The sequence below is a fragment of the Bison bison genome, unplaced genomic scaffold, assembly GCF_000754665.1.
Source record: "Bison bison bison isolate TAMUID 2011002044 unplaced genomic scaffold, Bison_UMD1.0 scf7180017864310, whole genome shotgun sequence".
In the NCBI taxonomy this organism is placed as follows: Eukaryota; Metazoa; Chordata; class Mammalia; order Artiodactyla; family Bovidae; genus Bison; species Bison bison.
Genome location: NW_011494882.1, coordinates 1785927 through 1795572, shown reverse-complemented (window position 1 = coordinate 1795572; position 9646 = coordinate 1785927). Strand labels below are relative to the sequence as shown.

Genomic DNA, 9646 nt, shown 5'->3' with positions numbered 1-9646 from the left:
TGATTTTGAACTGTTGTGTTGGAGAAGACTCTTGAGAGTCCCTTGGACTGCAAGGAGATCCAACCAGTCCATTTTAAAGGAGATCAGTCCTGAGTGTTCTTTGGAAGGACTGATGCTAAAGCTGAAACTCCAATACTTTGGCCACCTCATGTGAAGAGTTGACTCATTGAAAAAGACTCTGATGCTGGGCGGGATTGGGGGCAGGAGGAGAAGGGGACGACAGAGGATGAGATGGCTGGATGGCATCACTGACTCAATGGACATGAGTTTGAGTGAGCTCCAGGAGTTGGTGATGGACTGTGAGGTCTGGTGTGGTGCAATTCATGGGGTCACAAAGAGTCTGAACTGACTGAGCGACTTAACTGAACTGATACACCTCATATAGCCCTTTACTATGTTATAAAAAGCTTCCAAGTCATGCTCCTCTTAATCTATAAATAAATTTGAGAATACATTAGTAATTATAAGCTGGAGACACATCTCTTTCTGATGGCCACAGACAAGATATTGATTTAGAATACATTATTATCCCCTCAGCTCGTAAAGTGTGCGAATTAAAATCAAAATTGGTTGTGAAGAGAATCCCTGAAAGAGACTTCTAATGTCTCTTAATATTCAAATATCATTAAACTGAGAAAAGCAAACAAGCAAAGACTCCCTTTGGCAATGTTATTACTTCTAACTCCTCAGAGGCTTCACTCTTTGGTCCACATCAACTGTCTCCAGCCACATGGAAGGAAATGGCTAAATAAATCAGTAGGCTGTTGTGTGAGCTACATCAGTAATTTAATTTTGGAGATCTTGCCCCAATAATTATTTTCTTTCTATTCTGTATCTTCAGCCTTCCTCTATTGGTATTTAAGTGTTGCACATTAGCATTTAAATATGCCACATATCTTCTATCTTAAATAATAATGATAATAATAAGCCATCCATATATTTCTCTGCTGCTGCTGCTGCTGCTAAGTCGCTTCAGTCGTGTCCGACTCTGTGCGACCCCATAGACAGCAGCCCATGAGGCTCCCCCGTCCCTGGGATTCTCCAGGCAAGAACATATTTCTCTAACTATGTCTATTGTCTTCCCTTTGCAACCAGGCTTTTCCAAAGAGTTGCTGAAAAGTTACAATTTCTTTTCCTCTCTTCACTCCCCAACCCACTCCAGTCTCTCCCCAGTGCTTTAACAAACCAACATTTTCCAAGAACACTAATGACTTATCTTTCAGATTTATTCAGAAAAAGATTAATTCTCAATCTACTTGAACTCAGAGAAGCATTTGGTATGGCTGATCACAAACTCCTCTGGAAACCATGTCCTCCCTTTGTTTCACAGAAACACAGGATCCTGGTTTTTCTCCCACATCTCATCTCTGCACAATCAGCTTCTAGATTCTCCTCTGCCTGCTCCTTTTTTTGGAGTATTTCTCAGGGCTCCATCCTCTTCTCTTTTACTTTACTTTCTCTCTTGAGGTAATCTTATTCACTCTTTTTAGCTTCAATTTAATCACTCAAATACTGTCAATAATAATAACATTTTTTGGATGGTTACAATGTGCCATGAACTGTACTAAGTTCTTCATGTAATGTACCTGATTTATTCCTCATAACAACTATTACACTCTTACATGTTTAACACCATCCTGTGCCAGCTATATCATAACTCTCAGAGATGCTCATACACACATGTGCCAGAAAGGTCCTTTGACTCTCTTGAAGGCACAACAGAGGTAAAATGTTCAATATGGTATTCTTCATCTTTCCCACTCTACTCCATCTAAAATATATTCTCCCAAAATTGTTCCCTAAATCAGTTCATGGTATTGCCAACCACCAATTAATTGCTTAAAACAGAAACCTGAGTCAAGCTTTCTTGCCACTTATGTTTGATCACTCTTTTAGCCACTAAATCCTATTTATTTTATTTCCTAAATATCTTTCTAATATGCCACTTCTCTTGGTTTCCATTATTTACTCCATGGGTTCTTAACCTCCACAACACTGACATTTTGGGTCAGATAATTCTTTGTTATGATTGCCCTGTGCATTGTAGGATGTTGAGTAGCATCCCTGTTCTCTACCATGCAGATGTCAATGAAGCCCTTCCACCCTCCCTCCAGAGTTGTGACAATTAGAAATACTTCTAGATATTAACAAATGTCCCCAATTGAGAACCATGGCTTTAGTCCCAGTTAATATTATCTACGTCTGTATTTAATGCAACAGACTTAATTTGTTCTTCCCTGGTGGACTTCCCTGGTGGCTCAGATGGTAAAGTGTCTGTCTGCAATGCTGGAGACCTGGGTTTGATCCCTGAGTTGGAAAGATTCCCCTGGAGAAGGAAATGGCAACCCGCTCCAGTACTCTTGGCTGGAAAACCCCATGGACAGAGGAGCCTGGTAGGCTACAGTCCATGGGGTCACAAGGAGTCGGACATGACTGAGAGATTTCACTTTCACTTTCTCTTTAATTTGTTCTAAATGGTGAAAGATGCAAATGTCACAACAATTTTTAAAAACTTTATTTAGTTTCTCCATGCTTTTAGAATAAAAGTTTAGAGTTCTTTAAAAGCATTCCCAAGTTTTTTAAAAACAGATATATTGAGATATAATTTATATATAAAGATTGTACATATATAATGTCATAATTTGATGAGTTTGTGCATGTATATACCCATGAACCAACAACACAATCAAAAGTAATAAATATATCCATCACCTCTGAAAGTTTCTCATATGCCCCACTTTCTTTCTTTGTGGTAATAACGCCTAACAAGATCTATTTTCTAAATTTTTAAAAAATGCATAACACAGTATTGTTAACCACAGGTACTATTTTGTACGGTAGAATTCTATAACTTATCCATCTTGAATAACTGAAAATTTGTGCCCAATGAACAACAACTCCCCACTGACACCCTCCACTCCCCCTTTCCCAGAACTTGACAACCACCGTTCTAGTGCCTACTTCTATCAGTTTGACTATTTTAGATGTCTTGTATAAGTGGAATCATGAATATTTGTCCTTCAGTGACTGAATCATTTCACTGAGCATAATGTCCTGCAGGTTTATCCATGTTGTGCCTATGACAGGATTTCCTTCTTTATGTATTCGTTCGTCAATAGACACTTAGACTGTTTCCTTGGCTACTGTGAAAAATGCTGGAATAAACTTGTAGTTTATTTTTAATTTTCTAATTTATTATAATAGTTCTATTTTTAGTTTTTTTTTTTTAAAAGAAACTCCATCCTGTTTTTCATAGTGCTGCAACATTTACATTCCCACCAACAGTGTACAAGAATTCTAAGTTTTCTACATCTGCACTGACATTTATTAATTTGTTTTTTGAGAATTGCTTTCTTTCATAGCTCAGTCAGTAAAGAATATGCTTGCAATGCAAGAGACTAGGGTTTGATTCTGGCGTCAGGAAGATCCCCTGGAGAAGGAAATGGCAACCCATTTCAGTATTCTTGCCTGGGAAATCCCATGGACAGAGGAGCCTGGCAGGCTACAGTCCATGGGGTTGCAAGAGTCAGACAGGACTGAGTGACTTTCACTTCACTTCACTTCCTTTTAAAAATAATTGAAATATATTTGACACATAACACTGTGAAAACTTAAGGTGTACAACATGCCAATTTGTTACATTTGTATGAGGTGATATCTCATTGTGGTTTTGATTTCTTTGATGATAGTGATGTTGAGCACGTTTTCATATATCTGTTGGCCACTTGTATGTCTTTGAAGAAATGTCTATTCAAGTCCTTTCCCCATTTAAAAAACTGGGTTACATATATTTTTTTGCTGTTGATCTATAAGACTCCCTTATATATTTTGAACATTAACCACTTATCATATATATGATCTGCAAGTATTTTGTCCCATTCCACAGGTTGTCCTTTAATTCTGTTGACAGTTTTCTTTGCTGTGCAGAGCTTTTTAGTTTGATGCAGTACTGTTTGTTTATTTTAACTTTTATTGTTTGTGTTTTTGGTTTCATAAGCAAGAAACCATGGCAAGACCTTGTTTCCTTTTAGAAATTTTACAGTTTCAAGGCTTACATTTATGCTTTTAATACATTTTGAGTTTATTTTTATGTATAGTGTAAGATAAGGGTCTAATTTCATTCTGTTGTGTGTGGATATTCAGTTTGCCCCATGCTACTGTTGCACAGACTATCTTTTTCCCATTGTGTGTTCTTGGAACCTTCGCTAAAGAACAGCTGACTGCTTATACATGGGTTTATTACTGGACTTTCTATTCTATTCCATTGATCTATATGTCTGCCTTTATGCCAGTAAAACACTGTTTTAATTACTTCAAGTGATCTACAGATTCAATATTAAACCCATCAAAATCCCAATGATATTTTTTATAGAAATATTAAAAAAGTCCTAAAATTCAAATGGAACCATAAACGGCCTCCAAGAGCCAAAACAATCTTAAGAAAGAAGAACAAAGCTGGAGGCATTACGTTTTTTAATTTCAAAATATAAATCTGCAGTAATTAAAAAAAGCATTCCCAAGTTTTGACTCTTACTTACTCTTCAGTTTCCTTTTGGGCTATATTGGATTTCCTCATAAAGCATTTCCTCAAAATACCAATTCTCTGTACTTGGGCTTTTCACAACTTTTTTTTTTTTTTTTTAATGGAATGCTTTCATTTTCTCTTCTCCCTTTGACCAGTCAATTGCCCATCATCCTTCAAGTCTCAGCTGAAATGTTACTTCCTTAAAGAGATCCTGTTTAACCAGTACTGATATTCCTCTCTACCAGACTAGATTCATAACTCATGCTGCTGCTGCTGCTGCTGCTGCTGCTAAGTCGCTTCAGTCGTGTCTGACTCTGTGCGACCCCACAGATGGCAGCGCACCAGGCTCCCCCAGTCTCTGGGATTCTCCAGCCTTCTCCGATAAGTCATGCTACCCAAACTATATGCTTCTGTAACATATTGTACTTACTCTTTTACAATTTTTTTTTGGGGGGGATATAATCATCTATTCAATGTTTTTTTTGTTTTTTTCTTGTAAAGTTGAACTATCTATGAGGGATGATTTCCATATCCATCTCACCCTTCATTGTCTACTTAGTACATGCTACAATGCAGGGCACTAGTACAAATTCAGTATTTGTTGACTGAATGCTTTGGAAACTCTGTTGGAAGGAAACATATTATCTTGTAGCCTATCAGGAAATTCAGAGATGTCTCATTAGCTACAAGAAGTAGAAACTATAAACTCAGGGACCAAAGTCACATTTTCTATTAATATCTGCTGATATCAAATCAGACTCCATACGGATTTCATTACTGGCTTATCTAATAGAAAGAAATAAGTTCTACTAAACCCTAAGTTTTCTGTAGTGAGAAGGAAACATTAGTGAACAATTCAGTGGCCCCATATCCTGAAACTAATGAGGAAGAAGAACAGTGAGACGTAGGCCCTTGTTTCTTTGGCTACTTCTTTGGTTTTCTCTTTCTCATATTGAAAGAGATATGAGGACTTGGAGAACTTTTAAAATTCTGAGCACCTCATAGGCGCTCTTCCACTGAGCGTCAGTGTTTGGTTCCAAGGAAGCAAGGCCAAGAACTCTTATAATCTCCAAATGCTGACAGGGCCACCACTGAAAGTCAGCCAACACAGACTGACATTTTTTCTTATTGAAGAGACACCATAGGAAATGCTCATCAGTGAAAGAACTAAAACCAACTTGATTTGTTTGATGGCCCTACAGAGACAAAGTTTTACTTATTTTTTAAACAGAACTAGAAATGGTTTCTTAAATTTTCAGTTTTACTGTAAGCCTTGCTGCCAGGCATAGGAAATTGTATGCACTGAGCATGTACGGTGGAGCAGCTGCATGTGTGCTGAGACACATTCAGAGAGGAAAAAGTGGGCAAATTATACAGGGGCATATGGGCTTTGGTAACAGACTAAGCCAACTGTCCCCACATCTCAAGAGTGAGACACAGCTTATATTTTGGAATGGCTGAAATCATACTTACTTTTTGTGGATGTAGATGAACTCTCAAGTGTGATACATCAGGCAGCAAAGGCTGTCACTTGGAGCAACACTGCTTTATTTTAGGAAAGCTAAGCCAAGGGAAACCCATAATTTTCTAAGGAAGAGATTTTGTAATCATCTTTAAACTTTCAGATGCTAATTCCTATCTTATTTCTATAACCACCCGCTCTAGAGCATGTTTAATGAAAATAAGAGATGATGGCTGTCATATTGTAAGTGAGTTAAATTTTATCTGCACTGAAAATCACTGAGAAATAATCTCTAATTATAAAGCTGGGAAACAGAACATTTCAGCACATGTGCTTTGAAGGAGCAGGCTCCCAGTTCTCACCACTAGAGTTGTCTTGAAAATTACTCACATCTGCTAAAGGGGAAAAGACTGAACTTCTTCATCCTTCATCAGTGTTTTTTAAAAAATCTAAATATTTTGCAATTTTGATGCGATTTGGCCTGAAGACCTATTTTTTTTCTATGTTGGTGATTAAAGACATTTTATTTTTCATGAAAAAGTCTTTGATTTGTGTAATATTGAATGTAGAAATTATATAGCATGCCATACATAATTTTGCTAGTGCTAAATGAATGCTATATGCCAGGTGTCGTGCTAAATGCCTCACATGCTAGCAGCCTTATGTTTATTTCCCAGTGAAGATAATGATAAAGTGGCAAAAACTCCACATGGGTTTAACTCTTATAAAAGGTTTACAAAAGATTCAAAAGTCTACTTCAAATCTTTAGATACCAGCAAAAGGATAAAGAAAAGAACTTAACAAATGCTTTTATCTGTTATATAGCTTCTTTTAATATTTTAAAGTATTGGGTTTTTATAACTTGGAAAATGTGATGATATTTATCATTTATTTTTGTACTTAAATAACAAGTCATGTTTAATCTAAATCAAATCATTAAGCTATGTATGTTATATATTGCTATGCACTGAGATATGTAAGGGAGGTTTCCATACAGAACTAAACTCATAATTCATTTAGCTTTTCTTCCCTTTCAACTCAGTAGTCCACTTTCAAAACTGTGATTAAAAAGGAGACAACATATAGCAAAAAAAAAAAAAAAGGGATTCCTGAAAACGTCATAAAGAACTGGGACATATTAGACAGTTAATGGTCTTTTTTGGATTGCTGCTCACATTTTGAGGCTGCATTTTCTCTCTCAGCTTTCAAAGCCATAGTAAAAAAAAAAAAAAAGTTCCTATAAACATTAAAAGCCCCCTTAGGAACTAAATGGACAACTGATCATGTACACCATGTGGGTAAATCTTTTGAGACTGGGCATTTTTATCCTCCAATTGCACATAACTTTGTGCTGGAATTTATGGTAAACTTACAAGAAGATCATGGCATCTGGTCCCATCACTTCATGGGAAATAGATGGAGAAACAGTGGAAACAGTGTCAGACTTTATTTTTTGGGGCTCCAAAATCACTGCAGATGATGACTGCAGCCATGAAATTAAAAGACGGTTGAAGGAAAGTTATGACCAACATAGATAGCATATTCAAAAGCAGAGACATTACTTTGCCAACAAAGGTCCATCTAGTCAAGGCTATGGTTTTTCCAGTGGTCACGTATGGATGTGAGAGTTGGACTGGGAAGAAGGCTGAGTGCCGAAGAATTGATGCTTTTGAACTGTGGTGTTGGAGAAGACTCTTGAGAGTCCCCTGGACTGCAAGGAGATCCAACCAGTCCATTCTGAAGGAGATTAGCCCTGGGATTTCTTTGGAAGGAATGATGCTAAAGCTGAAACTCCAGTACTTTGGCCACCTCATGCGAAGAGTTGACTCACTGGAAAAGACTCTGATGCTGGGAGGGATTGGGGGCAGGAGGAGAAGGGGAAAACAGAGGATGAGATGGCTGGATGGCATCACTGACTCAATGGACGTGAGTCTGGGTGAACTCCAGGAGTTGGTGATGGACAGGGAGGCCTAGTGTGCTGTGATTCATGGGGTTGCAAAGAGTCAGACACAACTGAATGACTGAACTGAACTGAACTGAACAAGGTGTTCTGATCTTAATGGAAATGTTTAAAATTCTCACTCAATTTCATAAAAGATCTGCCCATAAACTTCAAAAATCCTAAACCACCTCAGGTCTCACTAAATGAAAATACATTTATAACATATACCTCTGTGAAGGGGAGAATTAACCAAATCAACTCTTATGAGACTCTATTAAGTCTTTTTGAATTGTTGTAAAAGGTATTAGTGGAACATTGATTAGTAACTAAAAGCCAAAATAGACTTAGTTGATCTAGGGACCAAAAAATCCTGAAAAATGTTGATCTTATTATTTCTGTTTTTCAGCCATATCCTTAAAGTGAAGTCGCTCAGTTGTGTCCGACTTTTAGTGACCTCATGGACTATAGCCCACCAGGCCCTCCGTCCATGGGATTTTCCAGGCAAGAGTACTGGAGTGGGGTGCCATTGCCTTCTCCATTAACAGCGGCTAGGCATATTATATTTACTTGGAGCTGGTATACTTGGTGACAGCCTTAGTGCCCTTGGACATGGTGTGCTTGGCCAGTTCCCCAGGTAGCAGCAAGCGCAAGGCGGTCTGGATCTCCCTGGATGTGATAGTTGAGCACTTGTAATGCGCCAGGTGCGATGCCTCGCCAGCAATGCGCTCGAAAATGTCGTTGACGAAGGAGTTCATGATTTCCATGGCCTTGGATGAGATGCCGGTGTCGGGATGGACTTGCTTCAGCACCTTGTACATGTACACGGAGTAGCTCTCCTTGCGGCTGCGCTTGCACTTCTTGCTGTCCTTCTTCTGGGCCTTGGTCACAGCTTTTTTAGAGCCCTTTTTAGGGGCAGGAGCAGACTTAGCTGGTTCAGGCATGTCTATAAAGACAACACTGGGTCAGACCAATTCATCAACAACTCAACTGAGCAGCTGACATTCTACCTTAGAGCAAGAAAACCCCATCCATTGATCACTCCAACATTACTGAAATACACTAAATTACTCTCATTTTTTTAAGCACAGAACATCAAATCTTTTATACTAAGAAAGAATACCTCTTAGCTGAAATTTCATGGCTGAATGTTAATTAATTTTGTGCATTTTTTAGTGAAATAACATTGCCTCTTAATATAATTCAATGTCTTCTGGCTTTTATAAGGTCGCCTGTATCCTACAACTTTTGAACTGGGATGTCTATTTCATATTGAAATGATATGTTTACTATTCTGCTGGGGCCCTGCAAGGGATGGAAAGGAAATCTACACACCATTCTAATGCAGGCCGCCTGTAAGAAGCCATTGTAACTGACAATCACATTCCATTGTATGTTTTCATGAAGTCACTTGATCAGAAATATGTCTCATCATTCACTGACCATTTCAGCCTGTCTTTTCCGGATGAACTCTGGGCCACTCAACTGTGAACAACATTTAATTAAAGCCTCAATTTTCTATCGAAATGGCAGGATCTTATACATATATTTGTCAAATTGATTAGTATGTGAAAATGAAGATTGACTATAAGTCTGGAATCTCTATTACAGTTATCTAATTAAAAAAAATGCCCATTCCTTCCACTTAGAATACTAGGTCCTTAAAAATCCTACAACAGGAATTTCTATGATATTTTTCAATGTCAGTCAATAATCTATT

At 37.9% G+C, this 9646-nt stretch overlaps 1 protein-coding gene across 1 annotated transcript; it reads right to left on the bottom strand.

The window, feature by feature from the left end:
* Nucleotides 1-8492: 8492 nt before the first annotated feature.
* LOC104997568 (histone H2B type 1-like) lies at nt 8493-8870 on the bottom strand. The gene has a single exon (XM_010852409.1). The coding sequence runs from the start codon at nt 8868-8870 to the stop codon at nt 8493-8495; it is 378 nt and encodes a 125-aa protein (XP_010850711.1).
* Between the last annotated feature and the right edge of the window lie 776 nt (nt 8871-9646).